This window comes from Numenius arquata, chromosome 3 (genome assembly GCF_964106895.1).
Source record: "Numenius arquata chromosome 3, bNumArq3.hap1.1, whole genome shotgun sequence".
Lineage (NCBI taxonomy): Eukaryota > Metazoa > Chordata > Aves > Charadriiformes > Scolopacidae > Numenius > Numenius arquata.
In genome coordinates, this window is record NC_133578.1 from 30,704,628 (window position 1) to 30,732,543 (window position 27,916).

General features: G+C 37.6%; 1 protein-coding gene across 2 annotated transcripts; it reads left to right on the forward strand.

Moving 5' to 3' along the window:
• The first annotated feature begins 145 nt into the window (after positions 1 to 145).
• Positions 146 to 27,458, forward strand: TRAK2 (trafficking kinesin protein 2). 2 transcript variants are annotated; one of them, XM_074145191.1, is made up of 17 exons: positions 146 to 237; positions 6,581 to 6,909; positions 7,614 to 7,808; positions 11,509 to 11,562; positions 12,332 to 12,402; positions 13,068 to 13,184; positions 14,411 to 14,620; positions 16,427 to 16,505; positions 18,269 to 18,399; positions 18,607 to 18,681; positions 19,320 to 19,457; positions 20,417 to 20,496; positions 21,212 to 21,415; positions 21,552 to 21,850; positions 22,192 to 22,470; positions 22,689 to 22,788; positions 23,362 to 27,458. In XM_074145191.1, exons 2-17 carry the CDS (start codon positions 6,873 to 6,875, stop codon positions 24,038 to 24,040), a joined length of 2,748 nt encoding a protein of 915 aa, XP_074001292.1. In that variant the 5' UTR covers positions 146 to 237; positions 6,581 to 6,872; the 3' UTR covers positions 24,041 to 27,458. The 2 variants fall into 2 exon arrangements, with proteins under 2 accessions (XP_074001292.1, XP_074001293.1); XM_074145192.1 differs by lacking the exon at positions 11,509 to 11,562 and having other exon boundaries at positions 209 to 237.
• Positions 27,459 to 27,916: the final 458 nt, after the last annotated feature.

Genomic DNA, 27,916 nt, shown 5'->3' on the forward strand with positions numbered 1-27,916 from the left:
GGGGTGGCGGGGGCCGCTCGCACCAGGCGGCCCGGCGCATTGTGGGGCTTGTCGTTCGCGCCGGCGGCCCCTCCGCGCCGCGCGGCGAGCCGGGGGCTGTAGTTCTGGGGCGGGAGCCGGGCGGAAGCCACCAGGGTCCTTCCTCAGTCGCCGGCTGATTACATGAGGGGCTGTCGGCCTCGGGCGGCGGCGGCGGGGAGGAGGAGGAGGAGGAGCGCCGGAGGAAGCGCGGGGCGGGTAAGAGGCGCTGATTCGGGGTGGTTCTGTCGCCTCAGGGGCAACTTAGCGAGCTCCCCCCTCCCTGCCCCCTCGCGTTAATCCCTTCAGGGCCGCGCTTTCCCTCCCCTGTTGCCCGCCGCGGCACCTCCCAGGCTGTCCCGGGGCACCGGCCGTGCCTGGCGCAGGCTACCGGGGTGCCGCGGGCCGCGGCGGGCGTGCGGCGGCTGCCATGCGGTTGGTTGGCGTAGGAGCGGTGTGGGGTCTGGGCGTGAGGCAGCGCCCCGGGCCCTGCCCTACGGCGGCGGGGAGGCTGTGCCGTCCCTGTGGCCTACCCGCCGGGCAGGGGGGAGCAAATAGAGAATTCCCATTCCTTTCTTGCGTGGTAATGTAGAGAGATACTACGTTGAGTTTTGTCCGTTCGGTGTATGTGCTTAAACTGCCGTCACACGCGAGGCTCTGGCTGCGAATGGTGGCTCTGATCGCTGGCGTGGCGGTGGCTGGTGTGACCTTCAGCGTGGTGAGAGTTCCTTCCTGCCTTACAAGGACCCATCCTCGTAGGGGCTCTCCTTGGAGGTTTATGTTGCGGCTTTTAAAAGGCAAAGCTTGAGGACGTTTTAGTTGTGATCCTTGCTTACCCATGGATTTGAGGGCAAGGACATTTTGGCTTCTATCAACTTTTTAATCACATTGTTATGTTTTGATCAGCTGATGAAACTGTGTAAGAGTATCCGTCAGTAAATGTCTTTTATTCTGTCAGCCATCCCAGTCAAAAAGTGCTATGTGAAGTTGCATCCTTGCATTTTTATTTTTTTTAAAATGGAATCTTCAACTGTAGGCAGTTGCTGATTGTGAGAGGCTGATGCAAATAATTACTATACTAGTAAATAACTTTTCACACATCACAAGGTGACAGTCAATTTTAGGTTTGTTTTCAGAGACTTGTTATCTTTCAAAAGATGTGTTTCTGAGTAAAAATAGGTAGAGTTCTTTTTAAGTGCACCTCTAACACTGAAGCTACATTAAAAAAAATGCCAGCTGTCTAGCGATGGTGTCATCTGTTAGAACTGTATCAATTTATCAAATTTCTATTATGAGTATCTGAAAGTACGACTTAATGAGTAGAGTGTTGGAAAATGATGGACTTTGATGATGATGGTTTGCCTGTAATAGACGGCTTGCTAAGATGGGTATTGTGCGGTAGGAGGGCTGTCTTTCAGGAAGCATAAGCATGATTCATTGATTAATTTTCCAAGAAGATGCAAAAATAGCATTTACATGGAGAAAGTTACAAAAAAGATGACAGATCTTTTTATCTAGTTAGATTGCTAGTGATGCTGTGGTGACTGAGTCATATAGATCAGTCTGGTTTATTCTAATAAATACAGATCTGTAACTGTTAAATGTTGAGCACTGGCTGGGGTATATATTAAGAAACTTATACTTCCTTGGGTGAATTCAGCTACGCATTGACTGAAAGTGTTAGTGATTTGAGTTAACTTAAATGCTATTTAAGTTCACTTCAAGTGTACTTTATAGAGAACAAGCTTCAATTTTAAAAGAAGCCTCTAACAACTTTTATAATGAAGTATTAGCACCACACTTGCCTCAAGAGCGTATGTCACATTTTTATACTCTAACCAATGGATAGTGGGTTCATGACACTGCTTATTTTTATTCTGAAAAAAAGAGATTGGTTCCCCTGTGATCATAACACTACTTCTTGTATGTATTACTTTTGTATATAGTATGTATATAGTATATACTGTATATATATGTATATAGTATATATAATGTATATACTAAGTATACATTACTTCTTGCAGGTAGACTTTTTTCTTCTGAAAGAATTAGGAATTGATAAAACTTGATATGGGTGTTTCATGAAGGTAGCATTCATAGTTTCAGATGAAGTTAGACTTCAGTTATGCATATGCTATTTTTACACTGTGTGCTAAGGGTGATAAAGACAACCTCTAAGCAAGTAGGACTTTAAAAAAATAAATCTTACTGTCAAACTGTGGTATTCAACAGAATACATGTACATCAAGCATATATACACATACTTAACACATAGTTTTGCCACTTATGGAGAATACATATTATTACAAATGATTGACAAGGAGAAAAAGGGAGTGTGGCTTGGCGTAACTGGATAAAAAGGGTGAGGGCCAGCTTCATGACTCCCTTGATATTCATCATCTTCTAAGAGGTGTTCTCCAGCTTCCCCTCAGAGCCCTTATCCCCTCTGCAAATTAAAAAAATCTAGGAGATGGGGGGAGGGGATGTTTTGTTTTCTCACAGTTCCTTTCTTATACCATACTATTTATGGTTGAAGGTCTGTTGCAGGTTTGCTTATGATTATTACACTTATTAATTAGGATTGTGGTGGCATACTCTTTTAAATGATTTTTTTTCCTCACATGAAAGAAACACGAGCACTAGGTAGGTTTCTGTAGGGATAGTAATAGCTGAAAATAACGTGTTCGGCACACAGCAAGTGTTAATTGTGACAGACGAAGTTCATGTTCACATAGATTTTTATTTTTTTTCAGTACTGAGTCCTTTGTCCTTCATCTCATGCTACACAGTGTTGAAGGATTTGGCCTCTGCCTCTGAGGACTAGTCCCAGGAATGTTTTGGCAGCAATTCAGGGGTCGTCATGTTTGCTATAAAAATAGAACTGTTTCATTAACCTTGAAATGCAAAGTATGTTTATTGTTATTAGCTGGCTTGACACCATTCCAGTTTTAGAAATGAAAAAAGTACTGTGTTAATGACTAGATAAGGGTGGTTTTTTTTTTATTTGTATATTTACATAGCAGTAAAATTCAGCATCCCAGAATAATTGACTCATTTAGTTGGCTTCCTTTTGGAAAATGGATGTTGCCTTCTCTCTTAATCAAGTTAGAATCTTCTTTGTTGTTGAAATTTTCTTTGTGTTAGTTGTGGCCTGATGTCTTGCATCCTGTAATTGTACAGAGGAGCAGATCTAATTTAGTCTTTCCAAGTGCTTGTGAGGAGTCAACTGCTCTCAACAAATGGGAGGCAGCAAGAATAACAGGGTATTTATGTTTGAGTTTTCATGTTGTCAACATAGATGCCAATATTTTGAATGTGTTTTTAGCTTTTTAAGCACAAAGAAATTAATACATACATTTTTTTGTCTACAGTTTCCAGTTGTAAAAGCAACTCATCTCACCTTTTCGTAATTCAAATTTGAATTAGAGTTCTCTAGTGGTGGACTGTCTTCAGAATTACATTCTGAAATAAGATGGTACAACTGTCTTTTTGCATCTATCTTGAGTTGTAGTGGTAGTTACAAAGAAAAGACCATAATTTTTAAAGCTTTATAGCTATTTCAGCTTTTATAAGGCTTTACTCAGTATTGCTTTTGCATGTTAATCTTGGCTGACATCTTCTGACTCACTGAAGGAAAAATTAATAAAATCTGTCATGTGGTCAGGAGAACTCATTTTTGTCTCTTTGCTAGTCAGATCAAATCATGTGTTGAAATATCAGTGTTTTAATGGAATATTTGATTTCTATTATTTTAGGTTTGCTTTTTTTAACCTATACACTATGACATCTTACCATTTAGTAGACAATTGATGTGTATTTCTTGTAATGCTTTTAACATGTTTTTCCAGCCCTTCTTATATTTTTGTTGGTTATGCTTTAATTTTTGTACAGTTTAAATTGTCAGGTCTTGTTATATCATTGGTGAACAGTAAGACTGTTGCTTGGGTCATAAGTGATAGCCCTCCATGCTTTTTCAAAATAATTCTTGGTATGAATGGGCTCCAACATTGCCTTTCTTTTTGAGTTTCTTTTCTGTTTCCCGTGCACAGATGATCTAGCAAACTGTGGAGCAACTTGGATTCTGTGGGGCAGATGCAAAAGGCCTAGAACTAGTTCTTGCTTCTACAAGTTGTTTTTTTCTTTAGGGTGCTATAGGTATTCCTGGTTTTAGCTTACTGTTTCAAGCTGTATGAAATTTAAAATGTGAAACACACATCATGGAGTGAGATTTAATTTAGAGAGCACGGAAGTACACAGATTGGGATAGATATTTGTGTATGTATATAAAAAGTTGTCTGATATTTCAGTTTCTCTTGAGCCTTCCTTGAAGAAAGCCTCCTGAGAGCCCCACTCCTGTGTACAGCCTATCCTCCAGTATTTGAATTCTCCTTGGTTTTTCCATGTTCAATTAGCCTGTTTGTAAAAGACTCAAACATCAATGGGAAATTGGCTATGAGGGAGTAGGGGGACAAAACCGAGAAGAAGTGCATGTGAGTGGAATGAATACAGTAAATTGTCAGTGGGAATAATAATTCTATGTAAAGATTAAAAATAATACCTGAGAAAGTTTTCTGGCTTCTGTTTTGGACATGTTTTCTTCACAATTTAACAACTTTGATTTCTAGGCCATCTTTATAGCGTGGTCATGTATTTTAAGGCTATGTTGTAAATTTTATGGGTTTTATCCAAGTGTATTTAATTGTAGTTGTAACTTGCTGAAGGAATCGGCACTTAGGAAATCGTTTTATAGCTGTGGAGTAAAAGGGTCATGGAGTCACTTTCAGGGTGGCACCATACAGTGTGTTAGCTGGTTGAAGTTGCCCCATGGCACATGAAACTAAAGCTGTGAGAAGCATGGAAAATGTGAGCATTAACTTTTATGATGTTTGCTTATCTAGCGAACTTCTCAAAGGTTTTACAAATGAGGTTGCCCTTTCAATTCAATAGCTTAATGTTGGCCTGATGCTCTAGAAAACTTTGAGCCAAATGATTTATTTTCTTTTTCTTCCCCCCGCCCCACTTTGGCTGAACTGGGATTGACCCACAACAAATAGTGTTTCTATTTGTGCACGACTCAGAAGAGAGATTAAATCCAATTTTGAGAGGAAGTAGCATTCATTTTTACATTATTAAAACTGAAGGGATAAAGATTCAATCAGAGGTGTGAAGAAACTGTCCTATGCCTCTGAATTTTGTCTCTCTCTATAGTGAGTCTTTTTATTACAAGATGAAATCATTTTGGCTGTGTGGATGTATAGCAGCCTTCTTAAATGTCTTTTTCTGCTGTATTGAGTTGTTTTAGATTTGTGTGTGTGCGTAGTTAGTGCTTTTCTGCAACCCATTTAAAAAACAGCCTCTTGAAAAAAATCACAAACTAGTACTAGAAGCAAATATACATTCAGATAGCAAATGTTTTTGAAATCTGTCTTACTGTTTTTAATAAGTGTCTAATATGGATAATAATTGAAACTGGTAAATAAAATACATATATAAAGAAATAAATGACAAAGCAAGAAGATATTGCTCCCAAGTGTGAGCTGACCTTAATGGAAGAAAGTTCTTTGTTTTTTTTTTTTTTTTTTTTTATCTCCTGCTAAAGTCTACGAGCTGATGAACTAGAAGGCTCTAGGCTTTCTTTAAAAAGTTCCTGCACTGTCCATTTTGATCTTGTCAAATGAGAGTTTGCTACAGACAGAGATTGGGTCTGTGATTGTTGTGATTGATGATGGGAGATCTTAGGGAAACTGTTAAGAGCAAATTTGAAATTAATGTAAGATTTCAAGAGAATTTTGTGTTTACTGAATGTAAGAGGAGGGAAAATGAGACATTTGTTCTCTTTCATTTTATATTTTTCTGTCATCTAGGACTATTCTACTCGTGGAAGATGATTGATCAGTCTTGGCAAGGGAGCAGCAAAAGTTTTACTTTAGTAAGCTATTCTGAAAGATTATCCCAGTTAGTCATGGTAGTTTCATTTTTGGTTTAAATGAGTCCCTGCTGAAGAGGAGACACAAATTTTGTCATGATCCACAAAGTAAATTTCTGACAGATCCAATTCTTAATTAACAGATTATTAAAAGGAAAGAAATTAAAGCAAATAGTCCTATAAAACTTTTTTTTTAACAACCAAAATGCTAAGAATGATGGTTTTGAAATCCTGCCTTAAGAATCCATCGCTTTAAATAAATGCAGTAGGCCGAAGCAAATTTGTGTTTAGTTGGAGCAACTGTCCTTTAGGGTAAAAGAAAAATGCCTGATTTCAGTGAATGAACCTGTAGTACACTAAGTGTTATATGGAAGAGGAGGAATGGTGTAGGCAAATAGGTAATTGACAAAGTCCATGCTGAAGGTGAGATGTGATGTCTGTAGGGAAACAATGTATTTGTAATGCTACATTTTACATGTGATGTGTAAACTGGGGATTTAAATGTTTGTTTATTTATTTGTTTTTAGTTAAATGATAGTACAGGGAGGAAAGTCAGACTGAAAGAGACAGTCACATTAATTTACCTCATTTGAAAGAGTGATGTTTATTAAACTTTGGCATTCTCTTTATTTCTAGATGATGGCTGAGCTGAGAAGCTTGTGAAACTCAAATGAAATATTCTATAGATACTTTTACAGATCTATAGTAGTAGCCCAGATGAAATATGAATGTCTTAAGATGGCAATAGATCTGGAGTATGAACCAGCCTACAGAAATGAGTTGATGCCAGATTTGTTCGTGTCTTGATGGCTCTCATTTACTCTGTCTCCAAACCAAAGCCATCTTTCTACCAAAGCAATAAAGGGATGATACACAATCGGACTACAGAATGCTATTTCCAAAGAAGTGAACTGTGAAGAAAGGACTCATGAATTTTGATCACAGAGGCTTGGAGAGCATCTCTGGTAAGTTGAAGAATTTAACTGTTACAAATCCTGAATGTATCTAAGATGTTACAGAACACCAACCTGAAGACAACCTTAAGTTTCACACTCTTTGTATTGCTTTTGTGATATTGCAAATGAAGAAAAATGGTGAGTCCTCTTAACTAGCTTGTAAAATCAGCTTCTGTTGTAAAATGTTGTTTGTAAAATTCTCAGTGTCACTAATCAACATTGGCATTTTTTCCATTGAAAGATGTTGAAGATAGTCTTCATCTTTAGTGGAGAAGTTGGAAAGCTAATAATCATATACCTTTGATATGCAGTATTTTAGCAACTTCGAATGAACCTCTCTCTTTTTTTTGCAATAATTGTGAAGAGATTAAGAGAGGGGGATGACACAGGCAGAGCTAAACTTTCTTTCCAGGATTTCGAGTACTGTGTTTCTCAGAGCGTGATTCCGTATGGATGATAATGGAATTTTATATTGTTCCCTGAACTCTCTTTGTCGGGAATTTGGGGAGTCAGTTGGGGAGGAAGAACTTACAAATCAAGTATTAATTCCATAAGTATTCTGAGAATTTATCCAGTACAGAATAATTCTTTTCAAATCTATTGAAAATTTTAAAAGTATTTTATAGTATATAGAATGTATATTACTGTAGCAATATTAAATATAAGTCATATTTAATAGTAATGTACTATTACTGGCATTTACTCACTTTCAGATGTCTGCTCCACGGAGGACCTTCCAGAGGTAGAGTTGGTGAGCATGCTAGAAGAACAGTTACCAGATTACAAGTTACGAGTGGACTCTCTGTATCTGTATGAAAATCAAGACTGGATTCAGTCCCCTGCCTGCCATGGCCATCTTCCTGAAATCACTTCTCCAGTTCGTGATGAGGACCCCTTCCGTTACATGAGTGAGTATATTTGGGCCTAGGATATTTTTTTTTCATTTATTGAAGAGAAAGCTGTAAATATAAAATTAATATTATTAATATTATAAAGTGTTCAAATCTGGAAAACTTTGGACAGGTGGAAGAAAAAGCTGAGTTCAGGGGAAGTGCTTGTAGTTCAGCACTGCAATTCTAAGGGCCTAGCACATGCCATGGCTGCCTGAACATTAGATTTCACATAGAAATAAAAGTGGGAACATGTGATAGTGAAAAGAGGCAGGAATCTAGAATTGCACTAGATTAGATGTAATATGAGAGGTATGGAATATGCAGCAGCTCTGTTTTCAGGAATGTTATTGGTGCTGTGGTTCTTTTGATGATGTTTGTCCTGATGTTTTGTGTCAATGTTGCTTTTAAAATGCTGTTAATGGTTTCTCTGGAGATAGAAATGGTGTGAATGCCAGATAGGTGGGCACTAGACCAATGTTGGTCACTGCCTTACAGTTTTGAGAATACTACCTAACTTATCTTTAAACCTAGCAGATCATAAGAAAGGAAATGGACAGCTTCCAATCACATGAAGAAACCTTTAGTATGTTAAAAACTAAATGTATAGAAGGCTGCCAAAAGAACTGAACACTTACTTGTCTGTAGTTTCAAGTGTTTTCATGTGAAAAGAGGAGAATGATTTGTAATCGCTGTAGAGAAACTTGAAAGTTCTGTTTCTTCCATATATTGGAACTGTTGGAACAAACCACTTGGGAGAGTGAACTTGGTATTTATACACAATCTGTAATGATTACCTCTTCCTTGTACGTGCCACCTCTGCCTGGTGTACAGGCCACCACTCTGAAAGGCTTGCTTTGTTGTTGTTTGTGCTTTAAGCCTCCACCCAGGGTGTAATAGCAAATGAGTAAGTAAAGGTAAAATATTACCTCCTAAAAGTGCAGTACTCGACATTTTAAAGCAATCTTGTTATCAGTTGGAACTCTTTTAACTGTGGAAAGTATTTGGAGAGCTGCTTAATGTTTATTGCTCGGTCTGTTTCTGATAATAATATTGCAAGCATAAATGATTTTTCAGTTGAGTGAACCCTTTTGTAATTCAGTGGAAGCAGTTGTGTAGTCAATGGGTGTGTACTTTCCCTAGTTTTAATTATAAAGAGGTGGGATCAGAGTCTGTCAGTGCTGGAAGGAACTTTACATCAAATGTAGCTCTGCTGAAGCTCTCCGGTCAGCATCCAGAGTTTGTGTCATGAAGCACAGGGCTCAGAGAGGAGGAATTTCAGTCAGTGTGAGCCTGCATTTGCAAACTGCAGTGAGAGGGAGGAGGATTATTAACAATGTTTTAATGAAGACAGTCATGTATTATTTGGCTGTCAAGGTACTTTAGAAAGTGGTGTCTTCCTCATTCACCCAGTGAGAAGTTCTTTTTAACTATAGAAAGTGTTCTGTGAAAATAATAAACTGATTGTGGGAGTTTTTTAAAACTTGCCATAGATGCTTTCTTGACATTCTCAAAAATGAGCTGTAACGCTGACTGACAGTTAAAGTAGAACTGATAGGCATAACATACAAACCTAATTCTAACATTTAAGAATGCTGTTGTAACTGCTGAGTCATATGTGAACTCAAATTAAATAGGTTTATGTTTTTCCTAGAAATTGTCCAAAGAGATTGAATGTAGTAGTCATCATACTAGCTTTTTTGAGCCCACTAACTTAGAGGGAGATACTGGGAAGGTCCCAGACAAATACAGATATAAATCAAGATCTAGTTATAATAATTGCTGAATAGAATGTTAGGTGAAATTTGTATGCTTATTTCTGTTGACTAGAATTGGGAATAAATGTGACAATTATGCTCTCGAAGCATAACTTCTCGTTTTTACGTGTATATCTGACCTTCCCTATATATATATGAAAAGATTTTTATAACTTTTTCCTAAAGAGAATGCTAAACTCATGGTTTGAGTGAATTTGTAGTTGACATCCAAGGTGAAAAAAAAAAAAAAAAAAGAAAGAAAAGTTACTGCACTTGAGCTCCTCCTCTTTTTATGGCTGCTGCTGCATATTAGATCTGATGACCAGGTGAGTTTCCACTGGCAGTGTTTTCAGCGAGGTGGAAGAATATTTTCTGCTTCAACTGTGGTAGCATAAGAAGCCCTGAATTACAAAATATTTGTCTTTGGAACTACTTTGTATGTGTGAATAAAGGGACATGGCACAACATAACAAGAATATTAACCAAAATGAAGAGTTTCTTGCAGCTTTCACTTGGCAAGGTGAGTGAGGAGAGATTGCACATTTACATGTTCACAAGACATGATTATAACAAATTATGTATAATTTTGATCCTGTGCATTGAGAAAATGACAAAGGTTGTATAGAGCTAAGTTTCAAAGCTGTTAGTTCTGTGATTTCATTTATCAGAGAAAATATATTTGCTTTTGATTTTGATTACCTACCAGGTAGGTAGGAACCTACCTACCTGAGTAACCTTGTATGTCACTAGTGTAAATCTTTAATAAAGTGACTTAGCACTGGATAGAAACTTTTAAATTGAAATCACCTGGTGGGAACAGTTACCACAGGAGAGCTGGCTGTAGTAGTCTGCCTGTAATGGTTGAAAATCACTTACGTATGTGCAGTGAATTTTCCAAATACTAGTAAGCCAGATGAGTTTGGAGTCCCCTCTCAGCAACCAATATCGGCAACCAAGTGGTACAGTAAAATTGACCTCCCAAGTCCATGTTACGCCATTCACAGATAGGTACTTTAAATTTTGTGAAGAGTTTCTATTTTTGCCCTGCTTAGAAATACAGTTAGTAAATGCCACTGCTCTAAGTTCAAAGCTCCTAAATACTTGAACAGATGTGTTCAGGTTTTATGCCTACTCATCTACTTGATAAAAAGCATTAGATTTATTTTTCTGTAAGTTGTAAGAGAAACAGTTCAGTAAACCTTTTTCTTCTATATTGTTCTTTCTGTTCTCCTGTCTTTCCAAAAAGTTTCTTTCTATACTGAAATGCACCTTGGTTTTGTTCCTAGCATAGCCTTAGTGTTATGTTTTAACAGGTTAATTATGGACATTATGTATGTAAAGGACATACATAGCTTATATAACATAAGTAAATAAAGTTAGTGTGCACTTCAGCTTGGCACTTCGCTGGCTTATAGTGTGCAGTCCTCAACAAGAACAAAGGAAAAAACTGAGAACCAATACCACTGTGTATTCGGACTATGAATCAGATTTGAACAAGATAGAAGAGTAAAGGAAACCTTCAGAAATAGATTTAGACCAAATCCATAGTAATCTCATTTTGCAGTGCAGTGATGATGGAATTAGTTTCAAAACACCTTAACTTACACCTTCAGTTGAAGGAGTTACTTCTATATTGGTTAAATTTATATTGTTGTCGTCTTTATTTTCATGATCCTGATTCCATAAAGCAAAAATAGCAGATTTCTGTTGAACTTGGACAAGCACAAACATCCATCACCTGCAAGTGAGATGTATAAATCTGCTTCTGAAGCCAATCATATTTAAGTGGTTCTTTAAAAGTTCTAAGAAAGTTTGAATGATGTAAAAAAGATGTTTACACATGCACTTATTTTTGGTGGTGGTGAATGCATGCAAATAAATTACCTATTTCTTTACATTTTAACTCTTTCTCCTCTTTGTTCTTTTTTTCCCCCCATATCTTTCGTTTTCTGTCACTCTAGCTCTTATTGAACTTCCTTCCTCCTCCTTGGCTGGATCTCACAAATTTGCTCAAGGTAATTAAGATTTCTACTTTACTAGCATCTTCTGTTTCTCAGGACAAGAACTAGAGCAGACCCGTGCTTTGTGTTTTAGCACTGTGTTTTGTTCAGGGTTGTTGAACATTCCTCATGCTTCATTTATTCTTGACTAAGTCCTGTTTTTCAAATCTTACTTGTTCTTAGTTTTTTAATAGTTTTACAAAGTCTTCAAAGTCACTCAATCAGTAAGATAGGATTTACTGCTACATCTAAATTGCAGACATACGTTACCCCATTTCTTTTTAACTGTTTCTAAGATGATCAGTCACTTAATAAATGTTTTCTGGGGTCTCCACACTTCCTGTGCGTAGTTGTCACACACACTAATGGGAATTTTGTTTCAAGGGTAAAGTCAGCAGGTGTGTTAAGCTATATTTCGGTATGCTCCAATAGTCTTCTCTCTTACCCCACCAGGCTGGATGATTTAGTAGCTTAGCTGTATTCAAAAAGTTGATCTTAAGAGATTTTTCTCCTTTTTCTGAATTTGAAGGATGAGCAAGCACCTCAAGTTTTAGGTAATATTGCTGAAAGTTGTAAACGTCCAATACCTTGTATCAGTCTCCCAAAATGAGCATTGTTTCTTATTTCTGAAGTTAAGATGCATTTTCATAGCCTCCACTAGTTCATCAACTAAGTAGTGTATTTGTATATAAACATCATCCTCTAAGTTTTTAGCTTTCTAAGTTTAGAGAAGCAGTTGTCTTTTACTTAAGCTACCTCAGTAAATATGTTTTTCTCTTCTCAGTTCTTGGCACAGATAATGTGGAGCAGAAAACCTACAGTGATTCTGACATGGTCAAACATCTGTTAGCTGAGGTAATGCTATTAAGTCTCTGTAATGCTATGTTAATATATTTGAGGATGTGTTTGAGGAAAGGTGTTGTTCAGCTACTGGAAGTTTTGGTTCAGTTATCTTCAGGAACTGCATATCAAACAGAAATGAGAAGCTGCCTGTTTGGTTGCACTGTCTTGGAAACAAAATTTGGCAAAACTATGGGCACGCATGGAGTCAGTGAGGTTTAAGAAAGAAACAGCTTACTTCTGCTTTCCTGTTGCTCCTTTGCTTCTACGCTCTCATCATTAATCAAGTTAAACAGTCTGTTCTGTAGAAAGTGTCACTTGAAAGACCACAAGCCTAAGTATATGTGGCTTCTTTGTGTGATTCAACACAGCCCATATAACCTCCCCAATGCTCAGCACAAAAACCCAAAACTGTCTCCAGCTTTGGTGCTTTCCCCTCCCCCTGTTACTGCAAATGACTGTGGAAGAGAACGTGATTTATCAAGAAAAGCATTTATGGATGTGTTCTGGATCCAAATGACAAAGTATTAATCACTGTTCTAACAAAGTTGATCCATTTGAGAGTGAAGGGGGATCTCAGAGTGGTGGTGCATTAACCAATAGCCAGGAAAATCTATAACTACTCTGGGTTTAACCCTTATCTGATGAAAAGCAGACATTTGTTCTCATTTTGTGAGCAGAAAGATCGGGACCTGGAACTGGCAGCTCGAATTGGACAAGCCCTCCTTAAGCGAAACCATCTGTTGACAGAACAGAATGAAGCACTAGAAGAACAGTTAGGACAAACTCTAGATCGAGTGAGTAATTATTTTTTTTTTTCTTTTTTTTTCTTTCTTTTTCTTTTTATGATGACAATAAGAGGATTAATAGAAATATATTATTTCATTGTGAAAGCAGGTGATTGCCGCTCTCAAACTACAAAAGTATACTTAGATGTTATTCTCCTAATTATCATCGTTCAATCAGCTTTCTCAAGCCAAGAACTGACTATGAAGACTGCATATTGTAATTACTGAGAAATTATGAGAGCATTCGGTATTGTTATAATATACCTACAGCAGGATTGCGTTTTCAAAGTGTTTGTTTTGACCATCAGTCTGATATCCCACCATTAAACTCAGAATCTAGTGATCTAAGTCAAAATAAGTAGCTGGTATCTGACAAGACCTGCTACATAACAGCTTCAGAGGTGAGGAAACAGCCAGAAAATGAGCTTGCTTAATGAGGTACTTACAATAAGAATAAATAAATAAATAAGTAAAACGTAACAAAAACTGAATTCTGCTCAAGAGCTTCACTCCATACCTTCCTTTAAGCACAGATTCTTGATCTAATCTTTTCTTTGGTTTTCTTTCTTAAAAAAAAGAATTAAATAGTTGACAAACAATAAAGTATCCCAAGTTTTTTAACCCTGGGGTCAACAGATGTAGTCTAAGTTACTGTGAAATGGATTCAGCTGCCTGTATTAAACAGCATGCTGGTAATAAAAAGTAGGACAGCATAAACTTATGTATTCATATAAGGACTTAGATATGCAAAATATAATTTATCTAAATGAGCTCTGTTTCTTCTCTTGTTTCTATTTGTCCTACAGTTCATTTAATGTATGGACTGGGGGTACTAGTCTATACATATAAATAGATGTCTATAAGTCCTTTTCTCCAGGAAGTTACAGTTCAGGAAAATGATCATAATCAAAATGATAGCTGACATGTTAAAATATGAACATATATCAAAGCATATGGAAAATTATTTTGAAGTAAACTGTTAAAAAAGAACATTCTGTTGTCCATTCTTGTGTTATCTTGAATTTTCAGTCTCACAGTGTTAAAATTACGATTTTGTGAACTTCCTATAAAATAAGTAGAGTTTGAATCTTCTGTGCAAATATAAAAGAATCATGACCTGTGAGCTATTTTTAAATCTCATTTTAGAGTGGAGCAGTGATGTTCCAAGAGGCTGCATAAATAATATTGTGTAGCTAAAGTATATTTCACGAGCTGGTGATCTTCTTTTGTCATAGGTTAACCAGCTGCAGCATGAACTGTCAAAGAAGGATGACCTGCTTCGTATTGTTTCGATTGCTTCAGAGGAGAGTGAAACAGATTCCAGTTGTTCCACACCACTTCGTTTCAATGAGTCTTTCAATGTATCACACGATCTGTTGCAGCTGGATGTTTTGCAAGATAAACTCAGAGAGCTGGAAGAGGAGAACCTTGCCCTCCGATCGAAGGTATATCTGACTTACAGTGTATACTTTATATGCTGGATATGAAATAAATCAGGATGGTTAAAAAAATCCAGCACCTGGGTTTCTCTTGAAGCATATGACTATTTTGTATCAGTGTATACAAATCATACCCAAACACTTTCCCTCCACCTGCCGTATCCTGCTGTTTCCTTCACTACTCCTTATTATCTCCAGAGTCCTCTAGTAGTCCTTCCACAATGCCTTTATGGTATGTGAAAGAATATGGGAACGTATGTAAGCACCCAGCAAAAGTACTTGGACCCATCAGGCTCTCAAGCTTGTGCAACCTGTTTTGATGTAAATCTGACTGTGATTAGTAGTAGTGTTTTGGGAATTCCTATGTGTTGCCCTTACATTTTTGTCAGCTTATATTCCATACTAAGGTCTAATAAGCTTCTACTCAAATTCTTTTAAAGACACACTTAGTTTTGACTATGTGATTAGTCTCTGTGTTTTAGTTGTGTATAAAACATGAATACAGGCACTGTGCCTTTACAAGGATAGAGACTAAATGGCCAGACAAAACAATAAAAGTCATGGAACCAACAGCAAAGGTTACAAGAATTGTAAATCTACAGATGCAGTGTCTCTCCTTCAGAGGTGGAGAGTGGAACTTTTAAAATAGGAGATTGGTTAAAAGTGGGTTCTTTTGTTGTTTTTTAAGAAAAGGGGAGTGTTGTTTGTAAGAAAGGTGTTTTTTATTTATTGTGGGGGTTTTTTTGTTTGTTTGTTTTTTTTATTTGAGCCTTTCCCAATATAAGCTTGTTACAGCAATACAACAGAGGCTAGATTCCTTTAACGTGAACAAAATATACTCTTACCCTCGTTTTGTCTCCAAAATATTCAGCCTGAGATGCACATCCTTCCTAAAACTCCTTAAGACCAAATGGATGGTTTAGTAGTGCTGCAGGAGAAAAAAGAGAAGATCAGACTGCTTTTATTATGCTCCTAATCCTGTGTATGATTTCAGAACTTTACAGACCAGGGATTTAGTCTACATCTGTGTGAAAAAATGGAGTTGAAAAGAGACTGCTATCATTCTGTGATACAACATGACCTTCACTGACTTGATGTCAAGCCTATATTTGCTTTTGTATTTATTTTCATGTGACAGCATTTTGTAAAGAGGTGTGTTTGCTTGCACTTGTGTAGCTGTACTTTTAATTGCTTGGATAATCTTTAAACCCATTTCCTAAGTTTTACAGTGAGTCTCTTATGGGCAAACAGTCCCAAATATAGAAGACTTATCTGTGCAAAGCTTAATATTACGATCCTCACCATTGAAACAAAAGTGGAAATCTAGTATGCTCAATGTTGTTTTCTGGCCCAGAAAATTTCGTCTAAATAGACTAGTTGGGGAATATGGAGAAAAGCTGTTCTACTGAGAGCTTTTTGGTGCCATAAAAGATTTGTCTAACGTCATTCAGTTTTCAAGATTTCTTTGCCTTAAAAAGGTTTGAAGCAAATTCAGTTGTTTACTTCTGATTACTGTGTTGGTTTACTTTCCTTACCAAATCACATATTTTTGCAACAATTTTTTTATTAGAGGTATGAGAAAGAGGAGGTTTTGTTCATGTGCCTGTGTGTCTTTCACTCAAAAGACCTGTGCAATTCAGGGAAACTGGTAACGGTGGAAAAAATGGTTAGAAAGTATGACCAGATGCATAGAAATTATAAAGATAGATAGAAAGGAGACTCTTCAGTTGCAAGAATTTCAGAAATAAAAATTTGTAATGTTAATATATCTGTAGATAAATTGAAATTGGAATATCAATAATTTTCTTGAAGGCTTGCCATCTGAAGACGGAAACCATTACCTATGAAGAAAAGGAACAGCAGCTGGTCAATGACTGTGTCAAAGAGCTCCGTGAGTATTCAGGCTCTTATCTTGCAGTGGCAAAATGGTATTTGGGATACCTAGTACCTACATATTCTTAGTTATCCCTGAATGCAAAAATGAGTAAAAATTCAGTAATTTATAGCAATTATTCAAGTCTTGCTCTTTACCCAAGTTCAAAATTGTTCCTGTGTTTCATCAAGTTTCACTCTGACATTAAACTTCAGGTATGTGTACTGTGTTTAGAGAAAGAAAATGAACACAAAATCCAGTGTTCATAAAACTCCTAAACTGAAGCCTACAGACATTGGAAAATCAACATAATACACTTCTTGTATAGAGTACTCAGCACACATGACGTTGAAATGTATCAGTGCGTAGCTCATTCTAAATTACTATATATTTATGAACACAGTTTATTTTTAAAATATATATTATAAGCCAAAGCATTTATATTGGCAAGTGTTTTAATTTGTCTAGAACAGTTGTCTGTATTTCCTTTGGGGACTACTTGTTTGCAAAGAGTTGCAGCTGTTCTTATACAAATGCATTTGAGTATTCTGAAACAATAAGGAATAATCATTTTCCTTATGTGGTGATTGTGTAACCTGGTGGTACAATTTTTTATCTGTAGTCATTTGATGTGTACCATTTCCTTTGTGCATAATAACCTTAAGCTTATGTTTTAAGATATTTTTTTTTCCTATACAACCATGATAAAGAAGACTCTGCTGCTGCTTGGTTTTTCTTGTTCCAGATGACCACAAAATACTATGAATTGATACATAGCTTGTTGTTAATTTACTCCACTCTCTCTGAGAAAATAGATATAATTTGCAAATATAAGTTATTTCATATAAGCTCTCCTATTTTCCTTCGATGAGAGTATCTGTGCATTCTGTATTGTCCAATTCTATATAGGCATGCTAGGTAATTTAGACTGACAGAAGAAATCTTCTCCCAAAGGATATCTAGTCTACAACTTTAAAATTTGTGTCTTCAGGAAAAAGGTATCTGACTGTGAGCTTAAATGCCCACATGCCCATGGGCAGGACCTTGTTCTGCAGCAAATTGGTGAGGTACAATAACCACTAAATTTGTAGCGTGACCTTTATGAAAGATTGATCAGACTTTGTTACGACTTCGCTATGCTTTCAGGGCAATACTAACTGCATAAATATATTTCAGCTTTTTGAGTTGCTTTGTCGTCTCACTTGATGAAGTGCTTGCTTGAAGAAAATAAAGAAACTGGAAATTGTATGCAGTGGGTCTTTGGGGAATAGATAGTGACCAGAGTCAAGAGCTGAATAGGTGTTATGTTACGCTTGACAAGGTCTGACAAAATGCCTTTGCTTACAGAGAGTGGTAGTTAATAACAAGATCAATTCACAGTCTGACTTCTTCAGCATATTCAAAGTCTGGCCTTGGTCATGAGCCAGTATATCATTTGAAATTGTTTATAGTAGCTTACCTTGGATTTTATTACAGTTTTTTCACATTCCTGTGATATGTATTTCAGGTTCTGCGTACTTAGCTCTTAGTATTTTACACCTGCATTTGAAGTTAACGCTCTTTCTCCTTCTCCTCCCCACCATTTCTCTTTATCATTTCCTTATGGGTGTTCTAAGGGGCCTGGTCTCATGTACCATGAACTGAGTTCCTAAGGGTATTGTCTGTTTTGCACGTTGTTGTCGACTTTCACTGATCTTTTTTGGGGGTTGAGTTTGATTTGGTTTGGTTTTTTGTCGTGTGTTGGGAAAAGCTCACTACTAAGTTCCTTTTATGTTTTGTAGGGCAAACAAATGCTCAAATTTCCAGAATAACAGAGGAGTTGTCAGAGAAGAGTGAGGAGTTGGTTCGCTACCAGGAAGAGATCTCATCCCTCTTGTCTCAGATTGTTGATCTTCAACATAAACTCAAAGAAGTAAGGGAATGCTGATGAAGAGTGTATGCGCGTGTGTGTATGTGTGCACTCGCATGTGCGCGCCAGTGCTTACAGAGGGTAAAAATTGACTCACAAACCAGGGGGTCACACTGCAGGAGAGTGGCTGTTTCAGGAAAGTATGGCAGAGGATCAACTCTCTCGGGGAAATCAGCTGAGAAAATGATGAGCACCTTTTTGTGCTTTCAGCATGTGATTGAAAAGGAGGAGCTGAAACTTCACTTACAAGCTTCCAAAGATGCTCAGAGACAACTGACAGCAGAGGTACTTAAGACTTCTATATATTCGTTTAGATAAATGTTTAGAATACAATACAAGAGAAAGAAAACTAAGAGAGAATGGGGATTATTGCCCAAACCGCAAGAGTTATATAGGGTTTTCAATTTTCATTGTGATTGGAGTCATACGATTGGAGGAAAAGAGTAATTATTTTTATTTAAGTCTACACAAATATTTCTGTAGTTCACAGGAATATGAAAAGCAAGGAAGGAGGGAGGTCTTATATTCTTAGTAGTTACGAGAAAAAGACCATTTTAGTGTGAAGATTACTGGTTATATCAGCAATACTGTCACTCATTAGATTTTAAGGAAGTTCTCTTTTTTGCTTCTTTTGTATCAGCAGTTACAGTATTTCCAGAGTTTTTCAGTGTATTTTCCTTTGGATTTTATTATACCTTTTCCTCTTTCAAGTCTTAATGTGGACATGATGCTTCACCACTAAAAGCATGACGGGTGCTATGCTGACCATTGTCCATTCCAGAGGTTGGCATGTGCTGTGCAGTTGGAAAAATGTTGCAGTATCGAATCACTTAATACAGGTTTCTGTAGGAGCTAATTCAGTTTAATTTTGTCTTTTCTTTGAAGCTTACTGGTATCACGTGATGTCTTCTTTTCTCTTTCAGCTACATGAGTTGCAAGATCGGAATGCAGAGTGTCTAGGGATGCTGCACGAATCACAAGAAGAAGTGAAGTTGCTGCGCAGCAGAGCCAGCTCTGTTGCTTGTCGCTGCCACCCCCAGTCATGTGGAGCATTTCCTGTGGTAATAAATACCGCCAGCGTGGCATACATCTACTGGCATGTATGGCCTGTAGGAGCATACAGCTATATGAGTAAAACAGCCGATACAGGAGCTGCAGCAGGAACTATTTCGTAGTAGGCAAAGGAGCTGATGTAATGGTTTTAGTTCTTTAATGTGTACACTGTTGAGAATTTAATGTATTAGGAAACTAATCATTCACTTGCCATATTGTGATACTAACATTATTTTTCCTTTTTATATGCCTTTTCTGTTAAATACGGGAATTGGCATGTTCTACCGCTAGTGCTCAGTTGTGCTAGTATATTGTTCAATGTTGATGTGAATTTTATAACTTGACAGTGTTTCTTTAAGGAACAAAGCATCTTTTCAAGAGTTCAAGGAGTATTTTTCTTACTTTATGTAGTTTATGATGTAATTTTATGTCCTTATCTTATGAGATTCAATTTTAAGCATCGTCAGAAATGCATGACCCTAGACTAATTACTAGCGATGACTAAACCAATGGTAAAGGGTTAAAGGCATTTATTTTCCTCTTCTTGTTAGTGTCAAGTATGTTCTTATTACTGTACTCCCAAAAATTTCTGGGCTGTGCTAGGAATTTGTCAGGTTTTGGTTGGTTGTTTTGTATATACAGAATCCCTCGTGTATGTGTTCGGCCTTGTAAGAAGTGGTCTTAAAATTGTAGCTTAACTTCAGAAACCATTGTAAACAGTACCAAGAAAAGGCAGATGTTGCTAATGAAAACTGAACCCATACTGGTCATACATAGGTGTAGTTATGGTGGAAAACTCTCCCCATGCCTTTCCTTCAGAGACTGAAGGGTTTCTTCGAAACATGCTGATACCGGGGAAACAAATGGAGATTTTTGAGTATTTTTTTAGAGATGTTTTCTGCTAAAATTGTTAGGCGGAAGACTTGAATCTAATTTGTCAACTCTTCTGGTTTCCATTTTTCTCTAGGATTCCCTTGCAGCAGAAATTGAAGGGACAATGCGAAAGGAACTGAGTCAGGGTGATGAATCTGTTCTCTCCAAGCAAAAGTATGTCTTCAGATCTCTATATGCTATTCCGTTATTTTTCCATATGCTTGTATTAAGTAAGGTGAAACTGATTTCTGGAAATCTATTCATGTGAATGTTCCCTCTATAATAAATTTTCTACGTAACACTAAAACAAAGCTTCGTAGTATTTGGTAATCTTTTCACATTCAAACCTACTATTCTTACTTGATTCTATGAGGAAGTTGGGAATTTGCTAAAAGGATATTGTTTCATTCTTTATAAGATTTTGTATGCAAATTCTCTGATGCAGAGCACTAGTTTTATCCCTTTTAATGCTTATAGAAGAATTCTCAGGCAAATGGAAATCATAGCTGAAAGACTGATAACGGCTTCCAAAGCCGTGAAGACCTGTTCCTGGATCTCTTACTTCAGAGCAAGAAGTAATAAATTAAATATATGGTATATGCTTCTGAAAGTATATATGAATTAAATAAGTAAAATATATGTTCCTGTATGTTCTTAAGTGATTATCAATAGAGGTTCAGCTCTCGGGTTGAAGTAAGTGGTAATTCTGATAGTTAATAGAGTTGTGCTACTGAAAATGTGAGTGTCTTAGGCAATCCTGGTTTTCTGGCTTAAATCTTTTTAGTCAGGTCTCTGCAGACTTTTGAAAGTCATATTAGAGCTTCTTCTTTATTACATCTTTTTCAAAATTCTTTTGAAAACCACATTTGTTTGCTTGTCTTTTCTGCAGGGGTCAACAGAAACGAGTATTTGACACTGTCAAGGTTGCTAATGTCACTCGTGGCCGCTCCTCTTCCTTTCCTGCCCCATTGCCAATCCCTGGATCTAATCGGTCAAGTGTTGTTATGACAGCAAAGCCTTTCCAGTCTGGCGTACACCAGTTGGAGAGCCACACACAGACGACCCAGGAGAGCGGTTCTGAGAAGAATTTGAAGTAGGAAGCACAGCCTGTTATCTTCTTTCTGAACTAACTGATTCAAAACTTAATCCAGACCGGGCCTTTGCTGTGTAAGAGAGAAATAGTTAATTCAGTGGTCTTAATATCTATTATTATTTGATGTTTCTTACAGAGACAGTCATAATCCTGGCCAGCCAGGAACCCCTGGAGACAATGACTTAGTCATGGCTCTGCACAGGCTCTCCCTCCGTCGTCAGAACTACCTGAGTGAGAAGCAGTTCTTTGAGGAGGAATGGGAGCGAAAAATGCATTTGCTGGCTGAGCAGAAAGAAGGGGCTAGTGGCTGTAGTACACCGACAGAAAGCTGTTTTTCTCTGGGTACAAACTCGGAATTCACTGATCTTTCGGCCAGCTCTAGTAATCTCCGTGTCCTCCTACCAGAAAAATTGCAAATTGTCAAGCCCATTGAAGGTAAGAGGCTGATCTTCCTTCTCTCATCGGCAGAAAAAGATTTTATATTAATTTGCCAACTACATCATTGTTGGTGTGTGTATAGCTAGGTATGATGGGCAGTAAGAAGAAGTAGTAGCATTTGGTAGGCTACGTGCCAACTATCTCATCAGTATCACTTTCCACTTGGCTTTCTTGTACGGTGCTAATTGTTAGACTTTTTCTTGGCATTGCCCTCGAAGTGCACTACGTGTATCACAGTGTCAGCACCAATTGGCTGGAGTTGCTTTGATCATGAATTTTTGTAACTCAATACAATAGTAGGTGATGGCTCTCTGAGACTTCTGTCTTTTTCACACCAGGATCTCAGACCCTTTTTCACTGGCAGCAGCTTGCTCGACCCAACCTAGGCACCATTCTTGACCCAAGACCAGGTGTTGTTACAAAAGGTTTTACCCCTCTGTCTGATGATACTGTGTACCACATCTCTGACTTGGAGGAGGATGATGAGGAAGAAGGTGAAGGAGGTATAACATTTCAAGTGCAACAGTCCTTTGCAGAAGAAAAGAAATGTACAGTGGTAAAGCCAGTGGCAGGGATTTTCCTGCCACCTATTACTTCAGCAGCAGTACCACTCACTGGTAAGAAGCAGGATTAGTGTTTTTTCCACTTTTTTTTTTTTTTTTCAATGTCTTTTTTTCAGTGGAAAGTATTTGAACTTGAGACAATACTGTCTTTGGTGTCTTTGTTCTTTACTTTAAAAAAAAAAAATTAGCAGTGATAATAACCTTATCTTAAACTTTGCTTTGATTAGTCCTTATCTGTCTTTATTTTTACCCTCAATTTCTCCACGTTGCAGCCTCAAATCCAGGGAAGTGTCTGTCTTCCACAAATTCCACATTTACCTTTACTACCTGTAGGATCCTTCACCCATCTGATGTCACTCAAGTTACTCCCAGGTATGATGACTGCTGACATCCTAAATGTTGCTGCATAGGATTAAACAGTTGCTTTCTGGCTTCTGATACATGGTTTTAAAAAATACCAAGGATTGGATGTTATTCATACAAATAGTTGTAATTACAAAGGGGAAACTTGAAATTCTCTAGAGTGAGAGGTAAAACAGGTTTGGGCAACTTAAAGGAAGTAAATTTATACTCTTAAATAACAAATGCCTTGTGTCATAATAACTGTTGAAAAAAAAAGGAATTGATACTGCCTTTTTTTTTTTTTTTCTGACTGTGTCATAATTTTTTAAACTAAGTTATTATGGGATATCTATGTTGATATAGGTGACCGCAGAAAGTAAATTAATCGGTACTCGCATGAAAACCTCTCTGTCAACCTAGTATCTTCTAAATAATTTGCAGAACAATAATTCTGAATCTACTAAAGCTGAAACTGTCACAGCTAATAGCAATAGTTTGCTTTTTTTTGAGCCTTCTGTATACTGAAAGGCAAATACAGAGCAGAGCAGGTGTAAAGATGGCTAATGTGTGCGTCTTCTCTCTTTAATTTTTATTTTATTTCAGCTCTGCGGGTGCCCCATTTTCACTTGGAAATACCGGCAGCAGTATTGGAAACCCAGTAGTGAGCACTCCAGCTGTGTCTTACAGGCTTAGCATTGGGGAATTTCTCACCAACAGAAGAGATTCAACTACTACCTTCAGCAGCACGAGCAGTCTGGCTAAACTTTTGCAAGAACGAGGCATCTCTGCCAAGGTTTACGATAGCCCCATATTAGAAAAATTGCCTTTGCTACAGCCCCCTCGAACTCTCCCTATTCCTTCTACTCCACCAAATTCTCCCTCGCGTTCACCTTGTCCTTCCCCTCCGTCGTTTGAGCCTAGAGTGCATCACTCAGAAAATTTCCTGGCTTCTCGACCAGCAGAAACATTCTTGCAAGAAATGTATGGCCTAAAGCCGTCCCGAAACGCTCCTGATGTAGGCCAGCTGAAGATGAACCTAGTGGACAGACTGAAGAGGCTGGGTATTGCCAGGGTGATCAAGCCCCCTGAGACACAGGACCACAGAAAGCATCAGGGGCCAGAGGTTAGCTTGCAGAGGCAGGACTCAGCCGTGTTTCTAAATGCAGGTAGCAACTTAATGGCAGGACTGAGAAGAAACCAGAGTCTTCCAGCCATGATTGGAGCGTTGGGAGCTCCAGTTTCCACACAGTCATCGAAAATGGATATCCTAAAGGAGGACTGACTGGTCTGAAAAATGTTTGACTTGTAGCATAGTAAATAACACGAGGGACAAACATCCAGTACAGGCATTGTTAGATGTGTTATGGAAGAGTTGGAGAAGGCGAGTGCATGTTAAAGGTGTGAGAGAAGTGTTGGGATCAAGGAGAAAAAGAACATGGCTTGGGTTTGAGGAAGACAGCTTTTGTGGAAGATAGGAAAGAATAAACCAAAGCTTAGTTTTGAGACCCCCTTCAGCATCTGTCTTAATGTAAGCAAAAATAAAAGCCCATGGTAGACATTCTCAGTATTTTAACCTTTTAAACTGTAGTAATGTCTTGCAGATGCTATTCTACTTTTTTCCACCATACGACCATAGTATTTTACTAGTTGTTAGCAGTCAGGCTGTATCATTTAAATATAGTATTAAAAAAACTGTCAGTCTGACCAGCATTATCAGTCCAGGTTCCTCTCTGTAGCAAACAAATATGAAAACTTGGATTATTTTTTTTATTTTTGTATTTTTCATTTCAGAAACTGTACTCTTGAATTCCTCCCCACTTTGGGAAGCAGGGGAGAGAACCTTTAGCTCTTTGTAAGAAAACAATACTTCTGTTTACAAACACAGAAAGTGTTGGTTAGGATTTCTATTTTGAAAGAGTGCAGTTGTGCTAGTGAGGTATTAACAGAAGTTAATTTCTTTCCAGAGTTTCTGAAGCACACAGAGGAAGGTGCAATGAATTAGAATTAAGAAGCAGGAAAGTATGTATTAGGGTGAAAGCTTCAAGCTAAGAAATCTTTCCAAGTGTGCTCTGCATCTTTTTAAATGAGTGTATTTTTGCACACACACAAAAAAATCTCAGGCACATTTCAGTGTTGCAAAAGGAAATAAAATCTAGGTGCTTGATTCAGGGTTTATTTTATTTGACATAAGTGAAGGACATTTACTTCAAGACAAGTGTCAGAAATTCAGTAACCTGACTCTTCTCTTGACAGGTAGACATCATGCATATTTGAGAGTTCTGCAGTAAACTTCATGCCTTTTATTCATTTATTTCTGATTTTAGTCAGGATTTTGTTTAAAAGATTTCATCAAGAGCAAAATTTACCAGTCTATATTCAGAAACAGGGAGATGGAAGTTAGCGTTCTTTGTAGCATTTTAATGAACGTAAATCAATATTGTCTGCATTGAAATCCTGTGTTTTGATGATGGAGAGTGGTTCTGAACCTGATTCTGAACAAAGCTGAGGCAGACTTTCTGCCTCAAAAGAGAAGTCCATTTTAGAAATTTGATTTCTGAGTGATAATCGGCAAAATATTACTGGCCATGCTGCTTTTATGATTCCTTCCTGTCCAAGGTTCTAGTCATAAGTGAATAATCTACAGTAGCTTTATAGTGTAACTTGAAGAAGAAAAAAAGTTTGCCCAAAATTCCTCAGAGGAATGGGTCTTCACTAGTGACCTGAACGGAAGCAGGTTCTTAACCTTTATGTAATTTTTCACTGTACCTATCAACATTTAAAAATTATTTTAAAGCTTTGTTCCCGTAGATAAAACGGTCAAAGTTTACCTTGCTTGTTACAGTGTATGTGGGACACAGATACTACCTGTCCGGGTGTGTGGTGTGAAGCATCAGTGTGATTACACTGATTTGCATTTGCCGTAGGGCACATCTACCGTAATCGGTACCCTTGTTGCTGCAGGGTTGAGCGGAGTAGGGCAGGAAAAGAATGCTTTTTAACCTGCTTTATAGGAAATTTGTAACGTGGCCTTTCTGCTTTTACAGTTCTATAGATCTTGTGATGTGACTCTTTGATACAACAGTCTCTTTTTTTGTAAAAGGAAAAGGAGTAACCACTGCAAACTTGCACAGGGATTCTTAGCAGAAACTTGTCTGTCAGCAGCGCACAGAAATATTCAGGAATTCCTGGAGTTGCCTTTTGCTCTCTAAGCGAAATATTACACTTGTAAAAGGTGAATTTTATTTAAAATACTATATACGGGTTAATTTTGGTTTTTAAATGAAAAATATTTAATTTCTTCATGTAAGTATTTATGTTTGTACGTACTTAGCTGTGCATGGGGTCTTGCCTAGCTAAATAAGGTAAGAGTGAAAGGAGTGGGGGAGGCAGTTTTGCTCTCCAGTGAACTAAGACAGGTACGTCTGCTGCATATTTGTAACTTCTAGGGAAACAACAGGAATGAGTTAACAAAAGATTAGACAGTTTGGTGTCAACAGAGAAGTGTATAGCATGTCAAAAGTATGTCCATTTTTATGTCTGTTTATTATAGGAATACATGTAAGTTACAGATAAATTTTTGAAGGTGTTACACTGTGTTTCTAACTAGCTTCATTAGATAACTAGCTATTGGGTCATTCTGTGTGTTATCAGCAGAAGTAGCAAATCAGCTAAATCAGAATTCCTTTAGCAGACCAGGTTTCAGTTAAAATTAATCTAAAAGCACATTAATTAAATGCATGTTTCTCTTTGAGAAGCTTCCATATTCCATAGCCCAACAATATAAACTGCTTCAGTTCAAACAATACTATAGGTATGTCGAGAGGTTCATTTGTTTTCTGTAGGATGATGTAGCATCAGATACTTTACACAAGGCAAGAAGAAAATGGAAGAATCTGTATACCATTTTGTTTGCATCTTTATCTGGTTGGTTGATCCCGTGGTGCAGTGTCGTTGAAATTCTGTCATGTGTTTAGACCTTTGGAGACCTTTTTGGCATTTTGTACGTATGTGCCTAGCTTGCAGCAACAGGGAAAATCGGTACTTCTTCCAGGTTTACTCTTTTGTGCCAAAACCTAGAAGACAAACTTTTCCGAGTAACAGGTCTGTTTCTGAGAACATATTAAAAGTTGCCATCATTCTAGGGACTGATTTGGCTTCTGTTGCTTCCCATAGAGAGGAGACAAGCTTGCATGACTAAGATAGCTGAGATCCTGCACAAGAGCTTTTGATTCTGCACAAATGTGATTTGGTTGAGCGGGCGGTAGAGCGAGAAGGAACGGAGAATTACATTTCAGAAAGGTTCTGATAATCTTGCAGGTTTGAGACAAAAACAGATGCTAGAAAGGACTTATGCTTGTGAAAGTTTCAAGAGACAGAAGGAAATTCTTGTAGTATCTACCTTTATTAAGATTGGCTTAAACCAAGCACAAATTTATAGCTTTCTAGTTTCACTGTTTTTGATAAACTCAGTGATGCCTGCATGCTCAAAATACCTGTGATAGAGTTAAAAGTCTACGGGAGTCAAACAGGGAAGCAGAATATTGAGCTTGAGCCTCATTTGGCTGTTACACAAGGGGGTGACACAGTGTTTGAACATTCTGGGAACTTCATGGTGTTTTTTCCATCTGCTTTTTGCACTTACTGTTGTTTCATAGTGGAATGTAAATTTGATAATAAACATGTATAACATGCCATTTTTCAATATATTTGTCATCTTGTGTGGTTTGTTCCAGATGTCACCTTCTATGCTAGTGTTCTATAATAAACCTAAAATTAGGCCTATTTTGGCTAAAATTTAGTGATTGTTATACTGTAGATGAGCTTAGTGAGTTGGTGTCCGCACAAGCGGTGGCTGTAAAAGCAGAGAAATTGATTTAGAAACTTGACCAGGCTGTGCTGGGCTGCTTGCTGTTGCGTTTATACCTAAGCAGTTACAGGTGGCAGATGTGCAGTACAAGCTGCCATCTGACCTTGCACAGTAAATGTGCAAAGCTTAAATCTAGAACAGTATGCTTATAGAGCATCTTCTGCTGCAGTTTGGCAAGCCTTTTACTTGAGAATGAAAAACTGCACAAATGAAGAACAGCTCATCAACCTCGAGAGAGAATATTTGAATGCAAGCCTCACTTAAAATGAATGTGTTCATGTTTTCTGGTAC